The 26,276-nt window shown below is 32.6% G+C and overlaps 3 protein-coding genes across 5 annotated transcripts; 1 reads left to right on the forward strand and 2 right to left on the reverse strand.

Moving 5' to 3' along the window:
* The first annotated feature begins 1,038 nt into the window (after positions 1-1,038).
* On the forward strand, positions 1,039-3,654 carry LOC123885189 (peroxidase 7-like). The gene is made up of 3 exons (XM_045934455.1): positions 1,039-1,391; positions 1,983-2,325; positions 3,120-3,654. The coding sequence occupies exons 1-3, from the start codon at positions 1,107-1,109 to the stop codon at positions 3,524-3,526; spliced, it is 1,035 nt and encodes a 344-aa protein (XP_045790411.1). The 5' UTR covers positions 1,039-1,106; the 3' UTR covers positions 3,527-3,654.
* Positions 3,655-3,804: 150 nt separating this feature from the next.
* On the reverse strand, positions 3,805-4,578 carry LOC123885984. Its single transcript, XM_045935323.1, has one exon. The coding sequence runs from the start codon at positions 4,576-4,578 to the stop codon at positions 3,805-3,807; it is 774 nt and encodes a 257-aa protein (XP_045791279.1).
* Positions 4,579-16,369: 11,791 nt separating this feature from the next.
* LOC123885039 lies at positions 16,370-24,076 on the reverse strand. 3 transcript variants are annotated; one of them, XM_045934260.1, is made up of 13 exons: positions 23,914-24,076; positions 23,658-23,785; positions 22,267-22,425; positions 22,042-22,172; positions 20,356-20,589; positions 19,841-20,019; positions 19,204-19,304; positions 18,266-18,418; positions 17,963-18,018; positions 17,791-17,848; positions 17,062-17,182; positions 16,879-16,992; positions 16,370-16,756 (listed from the first exon to the last, which is right to left on the reverse strand). In XM_045934260.1, the coding sequence occupies exons 1-13, from the start codon at positions 23,927-23,929 to the stop codon at positions 16,662-16,664; spliced, it is 1,545 nt and encodes a 514-aa protein (XP_045790216.1). In that variant the 5' UTR covers positions 23,930-24,076; the 3' UTR covers positions 16,370-16,661. The 3 variants fall into 3 exon arrangements, with proteins under 3 accessions (XP_045790216.1, XP_045790218.1, XP_045790217.1); XM_045934262.1 differs by having other exon boundaries at positions 22,267-22,419; positions 23,914-24,041; XM_045934261.1 differs by having other exon boundaries at positions 16,882-16,992; positions 23,914-24,041.
* Between the last annotated feature and the right edge of the window lie 2,200 nt (positions 24,077-26,276).

The raw sequence follows: 26,276 nt of genomic DNA on the forward strand, positions 1-26,276 counted from the left end.
TTTTTTATCGCTAATAAATTTTTGATCATCAATATATTAAAAGTTATTACTGATAAAAATTTATAATTCTAAGAAAGATGATAATTAAATTTTATACATATTAATTGCGCAAGAAAAAGGGTAAAATTAAATTTTATACATGTCACGGGTCTTTGAATGCTCCACTATAAAATTTGATGCGGTTCACTTTTGTATTGTACTATTAATAAAAATTTATAATTTACGCAAAGATGACAATTTTGATCGCTGATAAAACTTTTAAAATCACTATTAAAAATTATTACTGATGAAAATTTATAATTTAGGGGAGGATGATAATTTTTATTCCTGATAAAAATTTGCGCCAAATATTCTCTTTAGTTTCTTATATTTTCAAAATGTTTATGTTTAGACCAGTTACTTATAATTAATTACCTCATATCATACCGTTAATTTAAAACAACATCCATGATTGAGATATACTTGGTGTTCCGCCGAATCCATGCAACGCACGAGCCGGCGACAAGTAGACTTAAAGGCGAAAATGAAATAAGAAAAGAAGATAATGACTAAATTATTACCTGAATTTAAGTTAAAGACCCACATGTGTAATTTTGTCTATTTTATTTTTATTATTTTAATCGAGTTTGTTGAGGATTTTTTTTTTTTTTTGATAAATGTTGAGGATTCTTTTATATATGTGTATTGATATTGATGTAACTATAGATCTAGTAGAATGTTTGAAACAATATATCAATCACAACAAATATGTTCAATCAATTTGCTCAAAGGGGTATGCACCCAAATTATGATTAATACTTTATTTTATTTTATGAAGTTGTTCCCTAATGACATGAGAGAAAAATCAAATAAAGAAGAGTCCTAATAGATTTTGCTACAAACAAAATGAAACAACATGCTAGCATGTCATTAGGTGCGTCCCACGTTTGTTCCATCTTAATAACATATTCACAATATCAAAGTCTACTTCCTCTCTTTTATATATGTATAAATTTCCCTCCCTACTAAATCTATATAATCTCACACATCAAAGTCTCTAATCATATATTAGATTTATATTAATTATAAGGTTCAATTTGGGGTGTCATAAAAATTTAGACTTGAAAATGTCCAATTCTTACCTCCAATTGTTGCTTCTGTTGGTTCTTTACATAATTTCAGCTAATTCAGCTCAACCTTATGAGGGAAACTATGGTGAAGCTGTGTTCACTCTACAAGTCCCAACATTAGAGGAAAACAACTTGGATAATCTCTTATCCTTTGGTTACTACCATAAAAGTTGTCCTCAATTTGAGTCCATTTTGCATAACAAAGTCAAAGAATGGATTAAGAAGGATGACACTTTAGCAGCTAGTCTCCTAAGGTTGCATTTCCATGATTGCTCTGTTAGGGTGGGTAAATAATATAGTTATAATTTGCAGCTATAAATCTTTCTTGTTAAGACTATTTCTATTTTTACTTGGTGTTTTCGTTTTTTCTAAGCCAAAATGTGAGTCGTTTTAACGACTAAGATTACTGACCATGTGAATACATGGTTATCTAGATTACAGAGAATTTGTTATCCACGTATCCATATTCTTTTACTTGATTTCTCATGGATTTGGATTTTCTATTCTAGTCGGGGAATCCTATAGTCAAGAAATTTGTGCTTTGAAATCAAATTTGATCGGACGTCTCACAAAAAGTGTAGATTTAGATATAAATATATTTTCTTAATATAAGTTACCAAACATGAAGACTAGACCAATTGATCTTAGTACATATTTGGACTAACGAACAATTTGTCAAAATCACAACCTTCTGCTGCAATTTTGACAAAAAATACATTTGAAAACTTCAACAAAATTATAGTGTCACCGTAATTTCATCAAACTCATCACAATTTAAAACGTGCACTACGGATGCATTGAGTTTTTGTAGGAATCCAAACCCACTTGTTAGTATGCACTCATTTGAACATTTTTGTTGTTGTATTTCTTAAGGGATGTGATGGCTCCATTCTATTGAAACATGAAGGAAGTGAAAGGGCAGCACAAGCAAGCAAGACATTAAGAGGTTTTGAAGTTATTGATGATATAAAGGCAGAGTTAGAGAAACATTGTCCTAAGAAAGTGTCTTGTGCTGACATTCTAACAACTGCTGCAAGGGATGCCACAGTTGAAGTGGGTGGACCATATTGGACAGTCCCTTATGGTAGGAAAGATGGGACAATCTCTTTTGACTATGAAGCTGAAATGATTCCTAAGGGTCATGAGAACATTACTTCGTTGGTTGAGTTTTTCCAATCCAAAGGCTTGACTGTTCTTGACTTGGTTGTTCTCTCAGGTAAATAAATTTAATCCAACTAATATGTTCATTGTTTTATGGTTATTTTTAGTTTTTTGTGTTAATAAAGATTTCTTTAACCGGTCCCGAGAGCTTAGCTCAGTTAGTAGGAATATCGCATTTTATATGCAGGGACGAGGTTCAAACCTCTGACACCCCACTTATCCACTTTAATGGTAGAATTTCTAACAACTAGGCTACCTAACAAAAAACAAAAGACTTCTTTAACCGAAAATTGGTTCTATCGTGTGTAAAACTTTTATTATACATACAACGGTGAATTGGTCAAGTAGTAAATACTTGAATTCGACCTTAAGCAGATAGTCAGGATTCAGTTTTTGACTTCGGCTTATAGAAAAGATTTGGTTCGAAAGAGAGAATTCATCTTGTGTGCCCCATAATTTCTGCAACGGAGATTAATCACTGCTAAACGGCGGTGGAAACTCATACCTATAACAAATGGCATTTTGATACAATTTGAGTGTATGTATCATAATGTATAAAGTTGGTGGTTCGTTTTAACCCGAGATAGAATGAATTTCACGTGTGTAGTTCAGTTGGTAGCTACTAAGAGCATTATTGGAGGAATCTTGATTCTCTCATTCTCACGCTTCTTCATTAGTCTCTCAACAATGAGTATAAGTCATTCAATATAAGCCATTCAATATTTTCACACTTATAATGTGTGCGTCTAGTCACTATGCTACTAAAAAAACAAAATGAATCTCCTCTAATCTAAATTTTCAATTATTTATGAAAAAAAGATACATTTAAACCAATTGTTTGTTATTTAGGGGCACATACTATTGGAAGGACTACATGTGGCTCAATTCAATACAGACTATACAACTACAAAGGAACAGGCAAACCAGACCCATCAATTGATCCAAAATACTTAAACTTTTTGCAAAGGAAATGTAGATGGGCCTCAGAATATGTTGATCTTGATGGAACAACACCAAAAACCTTTGATAGAATGTACTATTTAAATCTCAAAAAGAACATGGGTTTGTTATCAACAGATCAATTGTTACAATCTGATCCAAGAACTTCTCCATTGGTTTCAGCATTGACTACATCACCATCAGTTTTTGAACATCAATTTTCTGCTTCAATGTCAAAATTTGGTGTCATTGATGTTCTTACTGACGAGGATGAAGGAGAAATCAGGACCAATTGCAATTTTGTTAATGCTTATTGATTTACTACTAATTACTTTGTTTGCTTAAATTTCAACAATTTTTAATTGTAATTTAATATTGTTATGTCACACTTTCTTATCTCGGGGATTATATAATATTAATACTTGAATTTGTTTATGTCAATTGATTTGCCCTTTTTTGTTTTTCTTGTTTCCTGTATTTTTTTTTTCGATACAAAAAAACTTATTTCATTTCATTAATCAATTTAGTTTCAATACAAGGTAGACAATAATCAAAGACATAGTGACTAGCATAAGATCGAGCCACTTGAGCTAACTCACGAGCTACCAAATTCAGTTAGATTCATCCACATATTACATTTAAAGCTTCCTTGCTGTGGCTTTGTCCAATTTTGCTGCACAACTCTGCTAGCGTTTAAGCTGCTGTGTTCTTGTCGACAATGCACGCGCAACCAATCGTCTAGAGACTCTGTAGCTCGTTGTTTAACTTCAGAGGTTGAGTGTAGATTGTCATGCCAACATTTTTGATTGCGTCTCCACCAAATCATCCATAACGTCATGACATTTCGTGCCATTCTTTCGCTGTCCAGGTCCTGCAATAATGTAAAAAACAGCTCTACATGCCCTTGTGCATTCCATACATATTGCTCCATTGTCTCCCTATCTCCCATTTCTCTCCAAACCTCTTGAGCTACATCACAACCAATAAAACAGTGACATTCATTTTCAGTGGCTGAAGCACAACAAGGACAGTTTGGTTCACATTGAACTCCTTTCTGAAGCAACCGAACCGGCAAGCAACCTCCAAGTGTTCTCCATATCTTCATTGAGTCCCCTTCGACTCTGAGATGAGTGTTGTCTATTATAGCCTCCATGAGTTGGTAATATGCTGAACGAACCGAGTAGATGCCGTTCTTGCTAAACCTCCAAATCGGAACATCTTCATCTTGCATACAGCTGATTGGTATTTTTAAAATTTCTGCTGCATCTCTCAAATTGAATAATTGATGAATCAAAGCTTCGTTCCATTTCCTCTCATTAGGCTGCATCAATTCTGAAACTCGCATCCCTTCATAATCTGCCACTGTCATCGATGTAACACAAGGGTTGTCATTGTCCCTAAGCCATTGAAAGTGCCATACATTAATTTTCGAGCCATCATCAATCCGCCATCTCAAGCCTCTTCTAACCACTACCTGCGAAGCATGGATACTACGCCACACATAACTTAGATTATGATCCAAAGTTGCATCAAGAAATCCCGCTTTCGGATAATATTTAGCTTTGAAGATCTTTGATAATATAGTATCAATGTATCATGATTGGTCAAAAGCTTTCAACCTTGCTTCCCTAGCATGTCTAAGTTGACCCCATAAAAATGACGAAAACCCAATCCTCCATGATCTTTCTTCATAACCAAATTTTTCCATCTTAACCAATTAATTCCTCTTCCGGATGCTGATAGAAACATGGATCATGAAGTGGGCCTTGACTTTAGGCCCAAACCTAAGATATGGAGAGCATGGCTATATAAGTTGTTCCATAGAGAGAAAATAAATCATCGAAGGATTTTGTTTGAAAGAATGGGTCACCATCTTGGTGATTGGGGGAGCCTTTGAGCTCTTGGGGCTGATAGCTATTGTTATCAGTTTATCTTTTCCATTACTTTTTCTCTTGTAATTGTTCATCCATTCTAATACAATTACAGTATTTTCATTTCAATTCCATTCATATTACTGTTTTCATTCATATATTTCATACACGAACCCATCAGATGCTTTGTTGGACCCTCACCAAAACGAATTAATCATTCACTAGGTTCCTCCCAAGTGTTTCCCATGCTTTTTTTAGGGAAAATATTACATGAATTTACACTAATATACGAGAAAAGAATTGAGTATTTGATTCAATATGATAAATTCTTTGTGTTTGTATTGATGTTCAAGATACTTATGTTTGGATTGGTGGTAAAGGATGGAATGAAATGGAGTGAAGTGGTAACTAACTAAGTTCTATTGTTTGGATTTGCAGAAAATGAATGGGGTGGTAACTAAGTTGCATTTCATCGCATACCATCCAATCTTCTATTTTTCTTTCCCCTCCAAATTGGGGTGTATGCAATGAAATAAATATTTATAAAATATATCCAAACTATGGAATGGTATCTTTACTCCATTCCGCTCCGTTCCACTTCATTCCGTTATGTTTCATTCCGCTTCATTCCGTTTTGTATCATCAATCCAAACATAGTCAGGAGTATCATTTGGGTGTGTTGAAAATATGCTGCTATGTTGTGCTTCTTTTACTCTTTTCTAAGTTGTTTTGTCTGTTGTATAGATGCTTAGTTCAGCTTAGTTTGTATGAGAGCTTCTTCCTTTTGCCATTGCAAAAAAAAAAATGATAAATTCTTTTTTTATGTTAGTAAGAGTTATCTATTGTGATAACTAAAATTAATATGTTCGTCCCAAAATAGAAAATATCGAAATTATTAAGTTAGATATATGTGGTGTTTATTTGCACTTGGAATTTTTCATTTACGTGTATGATTTTTTTGGGTATTTATCATTCTATCAATAAATACAAATAATAATGAGTCATTGGCCAGTAAATTATGATAGTTTACTGTATAGGGGAGATAATTTGTTTATGCGTATATTATAATTTATGTTTTTTATGAGAGTTTATTAAAATATTTATTACAGGTTGCAAAAAAAATCCAACATTATTAGAAATATGTTAATAAATAAATAAAGGCTTAAATATGTCATTAGTCCCTGCAATTACACCACATTTTGGTATTGGTCCCTGCACTTTTTTTTGTTGGGTTTAGGTCCTTGCAATTACATTGAGTTTTGGTATTAGTCCTTACTATTAGTTGACAGTTACAAAAATATTAAAAGTTAACGGAGTGCCACATAGCCCAATCAATTTATGCCACTTGGCACCGTAGAAGGCTCATTTTTTGTTTGTTTTTCTTTTACCGTTATTTCTACCATTAATTACTATTATTAATAAAAAATAACTCCAAAATTAAATTAAAAACAAACATATAGGTGTCAAAGGATCACGTATTCACGTCACACCCATCTTCTTCTACACATGAAACCACCATGACATAGTCAAATACCAATTTATGTTCTTCATCAACAACCAACAAATAACTTCATCTTCATCAACAACAACCAACAACCTTGAATATGTTGCGTTAGTTTGTAATTACTATTATTAGAAGAACACAGCAACAGAGCCAACACCCCAGAAACGCGAACAAGAAGAACCCAGAAACAACGATGGCGAATAGCAATGACGACGGCGAGCTCTCACAGAGTACAATAGACCACCATTTGGAGCAAGACCCAACCGGGTTAGAGGTTGGTGTCGCGATGTCAACAGACCCGATCGCACCACCAAGAGCAAGGATCTACATGTTTGCCGGCCAGATTTGGATTTTACGGCGGAGCAGGGCGGAGTTGTTGGTGGTGGGCGGTATTTGCTTAGAGAGAGGGAAGATAAAAATATTTAGAGAGAGAGCCAATAATAATAATAATTAATAGTAAATACTATGGTAAAAGTAAAAACAATAAATGTGAATTGTAACAAAAAAAAAGAGCCTTTTACAGTGCCACGTGGCATATATTGATTGGGCCACGTGGCACTCCGTTAACTTTTAACATTTTTGTAACTGTCAACTAACAGTAAGGACTAATACCAAAACTCAATGTAATTGCAAGGACCTAAACCCAACAAAAAAAAGTGCAGGGACCAATACCAAAATTTGGTGTAATTGCAGGGACTAATGACATATTTAAGCCATAAATAAATAATGTAGTTTTTTTTTGACAACCAACAACTCAAACTATTTCATTAAGCAATAAAGTAGTAATACAATGAGGTTATAACATATCAAAGATATTGCGACTAGACCAAGAAATGGCCGCCCTAGCAAGCGTATGAGCAATCATATTCGTTTGTCGCTTAACAAACTTAACCACAAAGTTTGAAAATAAATAATGTAGTTGAAAATTAAAAAATGGAGAAAGAAAATCAATTCTAACGAGTCAAAATTTCATTCACTATTAGCAACGGAACATAATGTATTGTGACAAATATCTTCTGTCGCAATTTGAGATTCCCTCACTGATATTTTGCAACGCCATTTTTTACTACGGATTTAGTATTGTCACTAAATCTATCACTAAAGTTGTTTCTGATGGAATTTCTGTTGGGAATAATGCCTAAATATCTTTTTTGGAAAATTTTATACTTAAATATTATTTAGATTTATATTTAAAATATGATAATATTAGGTTTTATGATTTATATTTCTATTTAGAATATTTAAGATTTGTTTAGAATTTATTATAGGATTAGTTTTGTTTTAAAAATATATGATTTGTTTTTATGTAGCTCTATATATAGAGCCATAAGCATAATGAATAAAATAAGAACTTTAGTATTCTTCATATAACCCTATATTTGAGGAGAGTTTTCTCCCTAAATTTATATCTCACCAAATTCCGCAATACAAAAAAACAAAAAACCATATCAGTGGTATCAGAGCGTCGTCGTTCACAAGGACCCGTAAAGATGGAAGAAGGAGAAGATGAAGATGATGAAGAAGAAGATGAAAAAATCAACAAAAACCCATAACAAAAAATCATAACCACAACTACATCTTTATGTGTTACATGAAATATGCACATGTAATAACCCATAACCAAAACCAAAATCAATACATGAAAAGTATGATACTTACACATGTATTATATAACCCATAACCATAACAAATACATGAAAAAAGCTCAAGTCTCATATGAAGTTGTAGAAAAACCATAACCATAACCTGCATCTTTCATATGTTATATGCGAGATAGTTTCATGTATTATATAACCCATAACCATAACAAATACATGAAAAAAGCTCAAGTCTCATATGAAAATGTAGAAAATAACAACATCCATGGGTAACATCCTATTGTTACAAGAAACATAATCATTCGTAAAGAATGTAGATGAATAAAAGAAGACAACAACAAAAACAAAAACAAAAACAAAAATCAACATGAATCTCACGCCGGATACAAGACAAAGATATTCAGTCGAAGAGGAGTGTTCAAAAAAGTTTTTTCAACTCAAATCTCAGGTCGGATACAACACAAAGATATTCGGTCAAAGAGGAGAGGCTTGATAAACAAAAAAATACAATAAAATTTCAGTGCAAATCTCAGATTGGATACAACAAAAAAGATATTCAGTCAAGGAGAAGTGTTGGGAATAATGCCTAAATATCTTTTTTGGAAAATTTTATACTTAAATATTATTTAGATTTATATTTAAAATATGATAATATTAGGTTTTATGATTTATATTTCTATTTAGAATATTTAAGATTTGTTTAGAATTTATTATAGGATTAGTTTTGTTTTAAAAATATATAATTTGTTTTTATATAGCTCTATATATAGAGCCATAAGCATAATGAATAAAATAAGAACTTTAGTATTCTTCATATAACCCTATATTTGAGGAGAGATGGTTTTCTCCCTAAATTTATATCTCACCAAATTCCGCAATACAAAAAAACAAAAAACCATATCAACTTCTTGACCTTAATGACAAAAATGTACCCTTAAATTTAATTATTTTAGTAGTGATATGGGTCGGGATTCGAACTTCAGCTCTAAATAGAGATTACACTTGAATTATTTTATATCATCAAAATTTATCCCAGCAGTATATTATATATAGGGAATTGTAAATTCATAAATTTTAATTGGTAATTTAATTGCTATAGTAATATGTACATCGTGCTTGATACGACACAACATATTGATATATAAAGTTGTAACCAAAAAAAAGATATTGATATATAAAGCTGTATACCTAATAATCAAAAGGAGGAGTTCAAATCAATAAAAAAAGAAGACTTCACCAATCTCCCCTCTCCTTTTCATATTTAGACTCTCTCTCTCTCTCTCTCTCTCTCTCTCTCTCTCTCTCTCTCTCCTTTTCTCTTTATGATTATAATATAATCAAACCCTATTCACATAGGACATATTTACCAAGAACACTTCTTTACCTTGTCATCTCCATCTTTCAAAAAAAAAAAAAAAATCCTCATGCATATTCATATTCAACCCATTTCCCTTTTATTTATGTTTTATTTACAAACCAAATAATTATTATTTCTTGGATGATTTTTACAAGCCACTACTTAGTTTTGCATGGCTTGTGATCCAACATTTCCTCCTTCTAATATTACTTGCATGACCCTCTTCTTTTCTTTGCTCTTAGCTTTTCACTTTACTATGGCTATCCAAGAACACACTTTAACAAAAGATGATGCTAAGAAGAAAAACAACATGGTAACTACTTCACAAAATTACAAGACCAATATCATACCAAAACAAACCACTAAAAGTAACCATGTTCCTAATCTTCAAAAGGGTACTCCTAAAGGAAGAAACTCTAGAGCTTCAAGGCCTCTATTTCAATGGAAAAACAAGATCTTCAATGCTAGTGAACATGAAGTTCCTAGTGGTCCAAACCCCATTTCAAACAGGTAAATATTATTCAATATGATATTGTAGAAGAGAGAGGGAATAATATAGAAGATAAATTTGGTTTGTAATTTATTCACTCCGACTATCTATCGCAAAATTGTTTTTTTAGATTCAATGAATATTTGATGTATTTGGTTTATAATACAGACCAAATACATAAATTATATATTGAATCTGAAAAATGCAATTTTGTTTATATTTATATCCGGAGGGAGTATTTATGTTGTGTTCCCTTAATTTTGTAATATTTTATATTATTATTTTGTTGTACATTTTTTGTTGTCCATTTATGCATAGAATTGATTTGGGATTTGGGGTGCTATATCTATCCAGGGACTAAAAAAATGGAATTTCTAGTCAATCATTATTATTATTTTGTTGTATTATTATTTTGTTGTCCATTTATTTTATTATTGTCATGAAACCGCCGCACGTACGTACCAATCATTTAAACTTGAGGATTTGTGTATATGAGATTCTATTTCTAGTCATCATTTATTTATCATATATGTATATATTTTTGGTTTTCTAGTCAAACATGGAAGTATGGCTAGTCAACTTCTCTTGGGTTCGATCGATCTAGAGGTTTTCTTTCGGGGGGAAACCTTGCCTCATGTCCTCTTTAAGGACTAGTTTAGGGATAGTCTCCCTAATTTTGGATTTGTTTTTGTTCCTTTTTTTTGTTTTTGCTTTTGTTATTTTTGTTCTTTTATTTATCTTTCTTTTGCTTTTTATCTGGGTAAGGTTTGGTCCCCCCACTTTGTATAGTTTCCCCTTTTTTTATATATTATATATGAGCAAAGAGGTATAGGATTAGTCTACTAGATGTCTCTCTGATGTCTACTGGTCTCTATGATGTCTCTTAATGCTCTTAATTTACCTAAAAAATGTATATATTTTTGGTTGTTGCTTTTCACATTTATTTATCATACATGGAAGAGATCATCTGATCGACTTAATTCTCCTTATTATAAGGATAAGTTCTGGATCCTCAAATATAACTGTTGTAAAACGGTTTACTGACTTTATAAAAAACAGAAAAACGAATTTTCAAAAATTGGCAACGAAACAAATTATTGGCTGAGTCGCGTACTAGGTCGCTTTCTTTAAGACGTTTCGCGGAACTACTCGAAGAAGTGCACTGTAGTATATCAACCGCGAAGTCCCCAGGATAAAACAGTCGTTTTCAATGAAAATACCGATAAACAACTGCACTGTAGTATCGGCCAGAATAACACCAAGTATGGTCGAAAATTTCGAACCACTCTAATTGATATACGAATATCAATTCTACGGCAACAACCGTTCAAATTTTGAAACAACAAAAATTAATTTCGAAGAAGAAAATGAGAGAAGGAAAAAAGCAGTTTTCTCAGAATGCAGAGAAAAAGAAGTGAGAAAAAACTGAAGAAAATAAGTGGTATTTATAGGCAAGTAGGGAGCTGGAATCAGAGCAATTTCAGGAGCACGTTTTTGACCGTTTAAAGCTCAGTCAAATCTCAATACGTGGCTAAAAATTAGGGACACGTTTTTGACCGTTAACAGATTCGAAAATCTGTTTCAGACTTGGTCTCAGCACATTTAACATGTGCGAATTAAGGGACACACTTAAAAGAAATTTAAATTCAAAATTTCTTTTTTTCCTTAGTATTAAAAAATTAATATATCGCCCAAGCCCAAGCCCGGCCCGAGCCGAGCCGGTCGGCGGCGGCGGCGCGCGCGTGTGTGATATTCGACATTGTGTGTGGTCTCCCTTTCTTACAAAAGTGGGTACCCCAAGGGCACACCCTTGGTTGCCAACTTGTGATATATAAACACTACCAAGTGGTGTGATTTTTCCAATGTGGGACTCAAAGAGTCTTTTTTTTTCAATTCACACTACACATGGTTCTTGCACTTGTGTTTATTTCAATACCAAGTTCCCTCCAAATTCTTTCATCATGTTCCAACAATCCCCCACTTGAATTTAAAAAAGTTGTTTCAGTCATAACGTTAAACGTTTCAGTAAGATTGTGCATAAGCGAAGGTGAGCTAAGTCTTGGAACCTTCACGTAGCCAGTAAGAGCCTGATTAAGCAAGAGTGACGTTTAGTCTTGGAACTCTATCTCAGATTTTCCTCAAACCAGCACACAACCTTTCTTAAGGTGTTTTCTAAGGCCCGTGCATTAATGGCCCTGCACGTCTATCCCAGTTTCATGAATGCTCTAGGAATTCGCCCCGAAATTCCAGAGGAACCGGCCTCAGTTCCACATTCATATAGGTGATTCTATCAAGAGTACTCCTGATGTACTCCACTCCTATAGAGTATAGATTTCATTAAGAGTTTTGCTAACTCAACCTTTATCATTACAGGATTCATGCCTCTTAATTTGCATGTTCATCTCATATTACTCACAACTTGTTGTTTACCCATTGGAACCTAATTCTTGGGATCTCCGGTCTTTTAGGTTGGGTTACCATCATAAGTAATTCACTTCATAGGCATTAGTCCCATCTTGACAGATGTATTTTGGACTTTCTCTCTATGAGCAAAGAGATTATTATATATGAGCAAAGAGGTATAGGATTAGTCTACTAGATGTCTCTCTGATGTCTATTAGTCTCTATGATGTCTCTTAATGCTCTTAATTTACCTAAAAAATGTATATATTTTTGGTTGTTGCTTTTCACATTTATTTATCATACATGGAAGAGATCATCTGATCGACTTAATTCTCCTTATTATAAGGATAAGTTCTGGATCCTCAAATATAACAAAGGCTAGTGAATATCATATTTTTCTATCTATTTACACTTCCTCTGTCTCATATTATGTGTTGTTTAAGATTATGTATACGTCTTTAATATTTTATTAAGTCTAATATTTTTCATGATTTTCTTTAATCACTTATTTTCATATGATAAGATAAGCTTCATTTTGACTAAAATACTTTTAGTACTTAAGAAGCTACTGGATTAATAAGGTATAGATTAAGAAATAATTAGTATTAGATAAAACAGTAATTAATATTTCATTGATATTTAAAATGAAAAGTAATATATATGAAAAATAAATATTATAAATATGACACTAATATAAATTTGACAAAATTATAGTGACACAGTAATCTTATTAAAACTTCAAAATATTATGGTATACTAGTTTTTATCGAGAGTTCTTTTGTGTCCCTCGAGTCTTTCACGTACTCCCGACCGACCTTTCAATTTTACCTCATTGCAACGTAGGATGTGAGTGTGTAAATAATAAAAACTAAGGAAAAAAACAGTTCGCATTCTAGGATGCGAACTGAGTTCGTATATTAGAATGCAGACCTTATAAAAATCAATTTTTTTTAATCTTCTTTATCCTTCTCCCACCTCCCATGACAATTTCGAATGAGACACGGTTCGCAAATTAAAGTGTGTACCCTTCGTTCACTTTCATGAAAATATTTTGAAACGGTGTATGAGCTAGTGATTAAAAAATGAAAAGAAAATAAAAAGGTTTTAATTTATAGAATTGTAAGGTGTGTGTATGTGTGTGTGATATTGGTCGGTACTATCACAACCGCTTAAATAGGCAATCAAAATATGGTTATGGACGGTGACCGTATTTTTATAAGGATCACTAGTTAAACGCGAACTGTGTTTCAGTTCGTACACTAGGTAGCGAACTGTATTTGAGTTAGCGCTCTAGCGAACTGTGTTTCTTCATAATATTTTCATTCATTGGGGCGTGTAGGGTGCAGACGTCAGGGTTGAGTAAAAAAATAAAATTGTAACTCACTACGTAGAATGCGAACCGAGTTCATACCTAAATAATGAAGGGGTATTGTGATCATTTCAAAGGGCCCGTAAAAAACAGTGAGAGTGCGAAAAGAAAAACTCTTTTTATCCAAATTACATTCATTTGAAGAAAAACTCTTCAAATGAGTACTTTGGTTTTGTGAAAGGACATCCATCTTCCTATTGGCAAGGATCCAAAGTAAAAATCACTTGGGGAAGTGACCCAATGATTTCAAATATTTTTAGTGAAAGCTTTTGTTCATGACGAGGAGTTACTATCTGAACACAATAATGAAATGTGAATTTGAGTTAAAAATAATCTCTTCATCCACCATTGTTTTGCGTGAAAAAGTTTACATCAATTTGGCATTCAAAGCAGTGTTTGAAGGGTCAATATCCTTCTTCCTCAATTACCCAAAATATCCTCATCACTTTGTCTCTTTACTTTAAACCCAAACAAAACATTACAAGCTGACTCAATATTTTTTATAAAGTTCATATCCACTGTCTCTTTCCTCTTTTAATTACCCGATTTGGAGTAATTACTATGAAATATTCAAGTTCTTTGTTTTATTTGCCCTATTATTGGTGACAACTTTGGTCATCATTTAAAATTTTGGGATTTTTAGCTACAAAGATTCTTATTGTTAATCATCATATAATATTCTTTATTAGCATTCTATGAAATGAAAAACATTCACATTAGAAAAGCTGTGTCAAGGTACTACTTACTAAATTCAAATGTTAAATTTAATCAGTAATAGATTGATTCGAGTAGTAACAAATTTGGGACTTCGATCTCTAATTCATTAGTAACTACTAAGAGCGAAAACTTAGTATGTATATGATATGATAAAAAAAAAGTTAAATTTATCGATTAATATTTTTCACCAAATCATATTTCTTCTATTCCCATCTATTTTAAATAGAGTTTAATTCATATTCCCATCTATTTTAAATAGAGTTTAATTCATATAGTGTAAAAAAATTACACCGTCAATTAATCATAGTTGTCTGATCATTGTCACTATGAAGTCACATCCATAAAATTACACCGTCAAAAAAATTAATTTTGTTTACTTTTTTTTTTTTTAACTTGATAGTGTATCAAAATAATTTTTTTTTAAATAATAATGAAAATACAGAGGTTTATATTTGAAAGTGGAGCTAATAAAAGAGGGGTGGATAACAATAGTTGTACATGATTTTGCCTACACCTTTGATTTTAAGGGGTCTTGTCTAATACTTTACTTTGTTACCAAGACTCAACTAAAAATTGCTTTGTAAGAGTATGGCTAGAGAATGTTTTTTTCAAACAAAAAAAAGATATTAAAAGAACTGTTATTTGCTGCTTTGACAAAAGCAACCAAAGTGCCTTGACAGCTTTCCTTTTAACGAATACTGTTTTCTTTATTTGGTTATTTAGGTTTCCTTTTTAATTATTCCTTATCTCTTTTCAAGATTGGTTTTTCTTTTTCTGTGATTTTCTTGGGTTTTGATTTCACAAAAGGATGATTTTGGCTAGGATTATTTTCTGTCATTGTTACACCATGAAAAATATATATCAATCACATGAATTTTTTTTCCCGTGACTAAAAATTCTACCTTAAAAGTGAATAAGTTGAGTGCACAAGATTCGAATCCCGACTCCTGCAAAATACATGTGATATCCCTAACAAACTGAACTAAACCGACCAAGACAAACACAATCACATGAAATTTTAGTATATCTAAAGTCTAAAAGGATGATTTTGGCTAGGAATATTTTCTTTCATTGATCATGTAAGTTATTTCCATGCCAACTACCACCTAACCAACCCCTCAGGATTATTATAACATGTATGCAAATCAAGTGGTCAAGACAGGTGAACAAGAAATTGAAATAAGGTTTTCATGTAGATGAAAAACTGTCCCAACCTGCAGTGGAAAGTCCCCCAACTTGAGTTTGCAATAGTCAAAAATGGTTGATTTTTTGTTCCTATCTTGAGAAGTAATTTTAATTTTAGAATCAAGTCTAAGTAGAATAAATTATATTGAGGTTCAATTAATTCTAACTTTTTACAATGTTTTATATACATGTTAAAACTATTTCGATTTCATGATTACACACTCAGCTCAAGAGTAGTTTTCCGTAAATTCATCCAAATATAAAAAATTTTACATTCAAGTCACTTTCAAGTTTTAATCAAAATCAATTTTCATCACCATAGAATCCAACAGATTTAAACAAGTCTATTGTGGATCATAATTTTTAACACCGGTACAAAACATATTTTATTTGCTGCTCCTTTTTATTCAACCCGGTTGTTGTAAAAAATTAAAAGGTAAAAAATCAGACCTTCCATAAGCACAACAAAATATAATGAGCTAGTTAACAAAATCCAAATTCCGTAAGTCAGAGAGAGATCCCCTGCATTCACACAGTCAGTCGCTCAGCGAATGCAGTTGCGGCGAACAACACAATTGTTTCCACTACAGCAATGGCTGGCCCACATAAATGATGAATCATGAATCTCAAATTACATGAACAAAATGGTCTAACATAGAAACAACCTTGGTGCCAAAAAGCCACAGCAATACTATATTTTTATGTTTTTTTCCTTCTCTTTCCTTTTCATTGTGTGCATTTGTAAATACTAAATAAATATCAATACTTATATTAGAAAGTAATTCGCCGTCTCTGCTACATGCTATATCAAAATTCTAGCTCTAATCAAACAAAAAAACTTTAAGAGGGAATTAAACAAAATCAGCATATCTACAAGCTATTTAATTTTAATCACCTCATGCTAAGACCGGGTTAGACCTGCAGCAGCTACAGGCTGTGGTATCAAGACCTTTTACACTCATAACCAGCGCATATAAAATAGCCCTTCATGTGATCCAAGCCATGCACCCGAAGAGTTGTGTGTGTATTGAGTTTCTTCCTCTGCTTCAAATTCTAGACGCCAAAATAACACATGCTAACATCAGTTACAAGAAAACGACCCTAAAAGTGCTGCCAACAACACAGGAGAATATATAAAATTGAAAGCAGAAAAGGGTAAAATCATGCGTGCTTACTACTTTTAAATGTTTGATAGCATACGGTGGAGAGAACTGAATTAGAGAACTTATCCTCCAAAAGCAATTCGCCAGACTTGATACTCCATATCCGTAGCTTGCAATCCTCTCCACCTGAGATGACTAAGTCAGAATTTTCAAACAAAAATGCTAAAGAAATAACTTCATTGAAATAACATCTACCTGACATAACATATCTTTCATCTGGGTCAACACCGAGTTGTATTTGAGTATGGGAATTCACGTGTCCTTCATATGATTGAACAGCACCCCTCTGGAGCATGCGACGGTCATATAGCTTTATCTAAAAAAGAAAAGAACCAGTAATTAAGATGTAATTTCTTTCATTATATAAAGTCAGCAATAAATAATTGCTACAGATAAGGTGATGCATCAGAAAGAGTGACTTGGTTTGTGCTTGTAATGGTTTCATCAGAAAGAGTTAGGCCCAAACTCAAAATATAAGATGCTATTAGAACCTATCCAAGACAAAATTCATTGGGTCACCCACTATCAGTGCACTAGGCTCACGCTCGAGATGCCTAGTCGTGGGTGTGAGGGATGTTTTAAGAATCTCACATTGGATGAAATAAAGCCCGAAAATATGTTTATAAGTGGTGGGTAGTCCTCACCTTGCAACCAAATTATATAGGGGTTGAATTATACCCTAACTTAAATTCTATGATTCCCCGTGGAAATATACACTCAACTATATAGAATCTATTATATTAGACTTGGTTTGTTCACTTTAAATACCAAAAAATTCTCTTCAATGTAAATATAAGGAATAGACGACGAGTTCACAGAAATGGCTATACATGAGATTCTGCGGTGAATTATCAGTATTATATGCCATGTAAATGTGACATTAACAATAAATCTAAGTAGAAGTTTCCTGAATAATAAACTAACCGATCCATCCATGGAGCTTGCCAAGAAGTACTGATCGTCAAACTTAAGCGATGCCAAACTAGTATCAAACCCACAAAAAAAAAACAGAAATCAGTCAGTCAGAATCAATAGAAATCAAATCAATTAAGATTATAAGTCAAGTAGACAACTTAGAAGGAAAAGGCTTACTAACCAGGATATAGATGAAGGCATCTTAATGGTATGCGAAGGATAGATGCTTCCTTCAAGCTGCAAAACGAGAGGGGGACATAAGCATATCAACAATAGTTACAGCTAATAGCGAAAACATTCACAAAGTGAGGTTATTGAAGATCGCAGAATACCATCATAGAACAAAATATAACAAGCTCCACAGAAATAAAATAAAAGTGAACAATTTTTATACAGACTGTATCTCTTTCCAATATTTTATAATGGTAAATTTTGATTATTTCTTGAAATCTACCGAGTCTTTCATTCTTAATTTAGAAAATACCTTAAACCAATCTTTGTTAGAATTTCCAGCTTTCTTTTCGGAAGATGTGTGTGGTATCCTATGCAAGGTAAGTCTACTAGAAAGCAATCTTTTCTCTCGAAAATCTACAGAAATAACTGCCCCATTTCTGAGTCCACATAAAATCACATTTCCCTGCAACAACAATAAATAATTCATACCATAAAAAAAAAAAAATAATTTATAATATATTTTAGAAGTTACAACCTGAAAATATATATATAAAAAACTATCATATGGTTTTGTTAGAAAGCTAAAACCATATACTATGAAAAAAATAAAAACTGAAACAATAAAAAATGATAGACCAAATTATATTAAAGAGAGGAAGCTTATCAAAAAAAAAAAAAAAAAAAAAAAAAAAATATTAAAGAGAGGAAAGATGAAATAAAATTAAGCGGGAGGAAAGATATTTATATGATCAAACCAATATAAAATGAACATAACGAAAAAATAAATATGATCATCAATGGAAGAAAATACTCCCTTGAAATAAGACCAGGAAAAATATATATACATAAGACTCATCTTTATGTAAACCTCTGAAAGGAAAATTACCGAGGATCCTCATCTTTAACACAAATACATTATCTAACTGCTACAAATGGGTCCTTTTTTACATCCAACAACAAAAATAATGACAACAACAACCACCAAACTTTATCCCACTTAGTAGATATTGGCTACATCCGGCACAGCATTTTCTTTTGAACCTTGTTAATAATCTTTTTCAAAGAGTCACTAGTAGTTAAATAATTCTGTCTGTTTGCATTTTGTGGTAAATTTAATAGCAAAACTAATCATATTCACTAATCACACTCAATAAAATTTTCACCAAGACACAATAATAATGTAAATTTAATAACAATAATAGGTTAATGAAGATGTACCAGACAATATTTTTATTAGCGGCAACTTACTGAATCAACAATCTGTTGTGCAAAAACATCACTTTTACAACGTAAAAACCATGACCTTGTCCCACTTTCCAGATCCACCGAAACACCTCCCTGATTAGTACCTAAGAAAGATAAAGAGTAACACAAATGAATATCTCACAAAAGATTAGATATAAAATTAACACGGGATATTTCTTAAGGAAGAGGGTATATATCGCAATTGTCATCTTTCAGAACTATCAAGACTTCTAGTTATTAAATCAAATAATGGCCCATTTTTCACTACCAAAATATGATGAATCTGTGCAGCAAACATAAACATACATTGTATCTCAATAATCTAGAATTCATGCTAAGCCACTAAGAAAAGTATGCACGTTACTGCCTAAAATGAATATCTCTTAATCAAAACTCATCTGGGTTTGGAAATTTGGAACCTATACAGGGAAGGAAAGTGCTAACAAGAGAACACAACAAATACTATATTAGTATGGCAATGAGTTAACTCTAACAGGTCCAAATTATGTTCAAAATGACATGGGGCTGTCTCTGAATTTAATATAATTTGGCATAAGCACATGCAACTTAGCATGTGTATGTGTAAAAGAGAGATAAGGAAAGAGAGAGTAAAGAAAAAGTAAAGCAGTATAAAACTTACCAATTATAGCCCGATGTCGGTTATAGTCATACTCAGCTGTCCAAAGGGTACACTTGAAAGAAGTTATTTCCTCTAGTCGACTCCATGTATTAAGTATTCCTTGTCCAAGATCTATTGGCTCAACAAGACTGAGGGTATAAACAGATCCACCTGATGTTTCTGATCCCAGTGTAGTAAATCTATTTTGCATGTTAAGATCTTTATGTTCACGTGCAATCTTATCCAAAATAAGCGGAATTGGATGTCCCAATATCCATGATAGACAGGATTATACAAGAAAATGGTATATTATTAAAAGTTTAAAACTAAAAGTGAGAAGTGCTAATTTTGACAATTCAATCTCATTGATCGTTTAAGATTAGATGTTGAAGGTCCCATGGTTTTATATTTTAAACTTGATAATGCATGCATAATTGAATGTTTATATATAAGTAATGCTTACGGGGCAATAGCAAAATGTAAACCCTAAATAATGAATGATAAATTTTTTAAAAAATAAATAAATTAAAGGATACAACACATTTCCAACAATTGGACTATCATTTGGAGCATGAGGGGATAAATTTGGACCCAATCTTATACAAGATATTCTGGACGACATAATCAGTGAAGCTCCATTAGGTCTGAAAAGCGGCCCTGGCACCTCGTTATGCACATTTGTATCCCCTTTAATATGACTCTTCACACAATCTGGCATCCACTTTACCCCATCATCAAAATTATGCCCAATCCTTCCAACTTCAGAAAAACTGTGTGTACCGAACTTCACAAGCAACAACTAGTAAATAGTAATCAACATTATAAATCATAGTTCACCATCACCAGAATCAATTTAAAAGTAAACATGGTTTTAGGTTCAAAAGTTCAAGTCCAACCAATTTGATCCAATCAATTTGTAGGATCATCAAAGTATTCAAAACATTTGGAGGTATATATTGACATTTGTTGTCACTTAAGAGTTATATGATAATGTTGGAAAAAGAAGATCAAAGCAAAATGGAAACTGGTAGTGAATAATATTAATGTAAAGATGAAAAAATACAAACTGAATGATTAACACCGAACATATTTAACCATCAGTGGTTTTATTAGTAGGGTAGGTGATCAACTTAAAAGCTACAAAACCATCTCTCAATATTGTTTATGCAGTGAAAGTGTATCTATATCCTCTTTCCCTAGGATAATAACTGAAGATCGTGTATTCCTTATTGTATTAAGAGTTTTTTCTGCTTTCAGTTCAGACAAGTATATTTTTAACTTGGAAGGGTTTATCCAAAATAACAAGCACGGATGCTTTTGTGCAATGGAATGAATTTATTATTTTCTACATTTTAATGAAATAGTTGTTAGAAATGTAATAAAATATATCTTATAATATCTTGATATTATGTGAGAGTGAGGGTATCTTAGTTTATCTCGTAGTGTCATTTTCTATATTTATTTAGTTTTATAAAAATTAAAAAAAAAAAAAAAGGTGAGTTAGGTCTCAGGGGATTGCCAAAGTCAGGGCAAACCCCAAGGCTCAAAGAGAGCTGACAGAGGAACATACAGATTATCCACGAACGAGTTCCTCACACTGGCAGGCAGCAAGAGTTGAACCTACGCCCTCACGGGGTATGAGCCAACTTCTAGCAAACTGGATCAACCTCCATTTATATATTTAGTTTATAACAGAAACAAGATATTTATTTCAATTGAAAAGTTATTCAAAGGTATAAGCTAATGCATACAAGGCTAGTTTAATGTGAAATCACACTACTTATTACAAGTTACAACATAAGATGACACAAATCCGAAAACTTATACCATTACTACTTATGCTACTCTTCTTTGCAAAAGCTACTCTTCTTTCTAGAAGCCTAAAACAGGGCCAAACTGATTCACAGTTTAACATGGCAGGGGAACAGAAAACGTAATGCATTGAGGAATATGTAAAGCATTTCGGAAGCTCTATCAAAACATAATACCATTTCAGAATCTAAAAACGGCACTGAATTAACGAGGATCGTAATACTCTCACACGCATATCTTCATTCCATCACTAATAAAATTACAATGTGAAAACTCAAATATCAAAATTCAAGAATTGCTCATATAAGACACAATTCAATGGTTAGATTAGATATTCTCTCCAATTTCCTAGAATTTTTCAAAAAGTGCAAACTAACACAAACACAAATGAAATAAAAACTATAAATTACCTCAGTGATCCATTTATGCTTCCATTCAATAAAACATCAGTTCGAAATCTACCATCTACTGTCTGCACATCAACATTTAAATGTTCCAAAGCACTAATACCTATCCTATCAGTTCCCTGATACTTCCAAACCTGTAAACCCAATCTTACATTAGACTCGACTCAAACACAACAAACCACATTTGCAAAATAAATGGAACCAAAATCGTCGAAGAAATAAACATACATTAGGTTGAGATGTTTGTATTTTCCGAAATTCCTCCGTGAAGTTACACTTGCAATAGTGTGAAGCATTAACATGACGACCATCTAACTCTCTAATCTGAAGCAGTTTAGACGTTCTGTTTCTAAGCTTCCTACAAGAACTTCTATTCTTTTCCTGTAACTAAAATCATTCAAACTTTATAATCAATTCAAAGTTTTATGCAAACATGCAAAAGGACAACACCAAAACATTTATGTATTATACACAAAGTAACTTTTGGTATAATTATTCCTCTAAATAAATCACCGTAGACACTAAATTTCATAATCCAACCATTGAATATGTTCATAGTATATTAATCATCATGCAAACCAAATTTTAGGAAAAAATCGACATTCATGACTAATCTTATCTTAAGAGTCAATATTTACTCGTATATTTTTCAAACAAAAAAAGTATCATGCATTCAGTTGAAGTTTTTTTTGAAGTATGAAATAGTTTTGAAAATTCATGAACTTGACGATTGGATTATTGAAATTCAATGAAGTGAGTAATAAAGCAGACTAACTAACTATATCAAGAGTTACTCATGGAGTAAGCTGATCCCCACTCATATATATTATGATTTCAATGATATGCATTGCCAATGTAAATCAATTTTACACTAACATCCAATCAAAATTCATCATTTACACACATCACCCCACTTTAACGACTAAATAAAATGAGTAAACCACCAAATTATACCATAAATTTGTAACACGCTCTCAAATAGATCCCTGACTTTATAAATATTTCAAAAAGGTGTCTGACTCTATTAAACCGTAAAAATGGTCCCTATATTTAACCACTTACTATCAATTTTCAAAAAAAGTCCATATATTTCAACCAACCACTTACTATCAATTAAGTTCATATACTTCAACAACTTACTAACATTTCAGTCATTAACTTTATTCATTACAATCAATTTAGTCCCTAGCATATCCTGAGAATGACAAATATGTTATTATATGAGTAAAATTTGACAGAGTCAAACTGTTTTTTTTTTTTTTGTTTTTATTGACATATCCATAAAGTCATGTACTTATTCGAGAGCACACAAATGTGGTGATTTACTCATTTTAAAATTAATGATATGATAAAATACAAGTGTCCCCGTAAGCATAACTAAGTTGGCGCTTGGCGGGGACATTGCATGTGATATGCATGACCGAGGTTCAAACCCTGTACTCCCACTTCTTCACCTTAAAAACCTAAAATTCTAGCCACTAGGCTACCCGACAAAAAAAATATTAATGGTATGACATGAAGAATCCAAAAGGAAATTCAATCGGATATTAGTGCAAAACTAGTTTATATTGATAATGTATACCTATTAATTAAATTCTATAAAGCATATAATAATATACCTGAGAGGAAGAGGTTTGGGAAGGGTTTGGAGTGGTGATTTTGGTTTTAGAAGAAGAAGAGCCAGGAATGGGACCTTTGATCGGAAAATACCTGTTCTTCTCTGGGTCAAAGTAGAACCCCGGAAGCTCTGTCTCAAAAAACAATAATCATTAGTTAATTAGCATTAATAATCATTGTTAATTAAACATTATTAGAAAAACAAAAACAATAAACAAAAGTTTTGCAGATATATGTATATGGAAGAAATTGTTTCACCTCGTGCTGGTGGCATGTCGTCGTCGTCGTCGTCGTCGCCGCAGAAACCAGAGAAAAAGCGAGCGAAGGGTGTTTCAGTGGGATTTAGGTCTGGAAAATGTTGATGATCTTATGAATTTTACTATTGTTTATTGATTTTTGTTTGGTTTTCTAATTTATTTACAAGCCACAGTGTAAAACTCTATTTTTTTTTTTTTATTAACTGTGTAAAACTCTATTTTTTTACACAACCGTATTAAATTATGATGCCAAACTAGTTGGGTCTCTTTATTTCGGTATCCGAACCTGTGCCAAGTACGGATAAAATATGTGAGTAAAAATAAATATATTTTTTTTGACAAAATAAAAATTATCACATAAAATATGAATAATAATGCCAATAAAAAAATGTTATTCCATATCATTAAAAATGATTCAAAATTCCAAAAATAAATAATTTACTACTCAAAGATCGGTTTTTAGAATAAAATGATCAAAGTTTTATTTTTGTGAACCATGCTTGTGTCCTAAACCAAATGTGAAAATATGTTATTTAAAGGATTTTAAAACACTTTTTTTACGTTAAAAATGTTAAATCCAAATGATTCTAATGAGCTAATTCATATTGTTAATAAGTTGGCTTGGTGTGCAAGCAACAAATGTGAAAGTGTAACTAATTGCTTCTAAAGCAAGTTAGTTAGTTTGTTAGTGAAGGTTGTTAGAGTCAGTTAGATTTTGTTCTACCTAGGTTGTTAGAGTGTGTTAGGAAGTTATTAGTTGGTTAGAGCCTAAGAGAATCACCAACTTTGTGGTGATCTAGTATAAAAAGAGCTTGGCTCATATTAGTGTGTGTAACTAACTAATTTTCCCAAAAGTGGATGAATAAAATCTGAGCTATTTTCCCCTATAATCATCTTCTTCTTCAATTACACAAAAGCCTTTCATTCTTTCCATTCAAACGCCATTGTTGTAGCAAGAACAGTAGATCCTGCATCTGTGCTCATTGGCGAGACCAAGTGACAATGCAGCGCGCGTGTGTTCTTGCCTGCTTGCCAAGCCTGTGCAGGCCAAAGTGATTTGTGCTAAGCCTAAGCTGCGCCAACATCTGGCATCAAGAGCCTGGTTCGTGCTTTAACCATGGCAACCTTTAACAATGGTCAATTCCCTGCGAATCTACCAATTTTGGATGGAAAGAATTATGATAATTGGAGCAAACAGATGAAAGTTTTGTTCAATTATCAAGATGTGATGGAACAAGTGATTAGTGGTGTTGAACCACTCTCAGAAGGTGCAACAGAGGTTCAAAGAACACAACACAAAGAATTGAAGAAGAAAGACTACAAGGCATTGTTCATAATTCATCAAAGTGTAAGTCCTGATATCTTTGAAAAGGTTGGAGATTGTGAATCAGCTAAGCAAGCTTGGGATATCTTGGCTACAACTTATGCTGGAGATCAGAAGGTGAAGAAAGTGAAGTTACAAACCCTAAGAAGCAAGTTTGCACAGCTACAAATGGAAGAGAAAGAAACTGTAAGTGAATTCTTCACTAAAATTGCAAAATTAGTTAATGAAATGAAAGCTTGTGGAGAAATTGTGTCTGGTACAATGAGAGTAGAAAAGATATTGAGATCTTTAACTCCTAAGTTTGACTATGTGGTAGCTGCTATAGAAGAATCTAAGGATCTTGACAGTATCAAGGTTGAGGAACTGCAAGGTTCTTTAGAAGCACATGAACAAAGGATGAATCAGAGAAATTCTGATAAATCCAATGGGGAGATAGCATTACAAGTTCAGCAGGGTAATAAGAATAAGAAAGGAAAGGGAAAATGGCAAGGCAATAAGGGAAAAGATAGTTATCAGAATGGAAATGGAAATGGAAAAGAGAATCAAGATACCAAAGGAGGTGGAAATCAGAAGAAACAGTTCAATGGTGGTAGAGGTGGTTACAATGGAGGTGGAAGAGGTGGAAGAGGTGGCAGAGGTGGAAGAGGAAAATTTGACAAGAAACACATCCAATGCTATAATTGCCAAAATTATGGTCATTTTGCAGATGAATGTAGATTCAGAGAGGAATCAAGTGATGCTGAAGCCAAAATGGCTAGAAATGATGATGATGATGAAGGCTCAGTGATGCTTCTTGTAACTACAAAAGATGAAAGTGACCTTCAAGAGAAATGGTATCTTGATACTGGATGTACAACACACATGACAGGGAGGAAAGACTGGTTCACAAGCCTAAAAGCTACTCAGAATCACAATGTAAAGTTTGCAGACAATAGCAGCCTTGCAGTACAAGCTATTGGTGATGTAACCATCAAAAGAAAGGATGGCAAGTGTTCAGTGATTTCTGGTGTATTGTACATACCAGGTATGAAATGTAATCT

Source organism: Trifolium pratense, linkage group LG5 (genome assembly GCF_020283565.1).
Source record: "Trifolium pratense cultivar HEN17-A07 linkage group LG5, ARS_RC_1.1, whole genome shotgun sequence".
Lineage (NCBI taxonomy): Eukaryota > Viridiplantae > Streptophyta > Magnoliopsida > Fabales > Fabaceae > Trifolium > Trifolium pratense.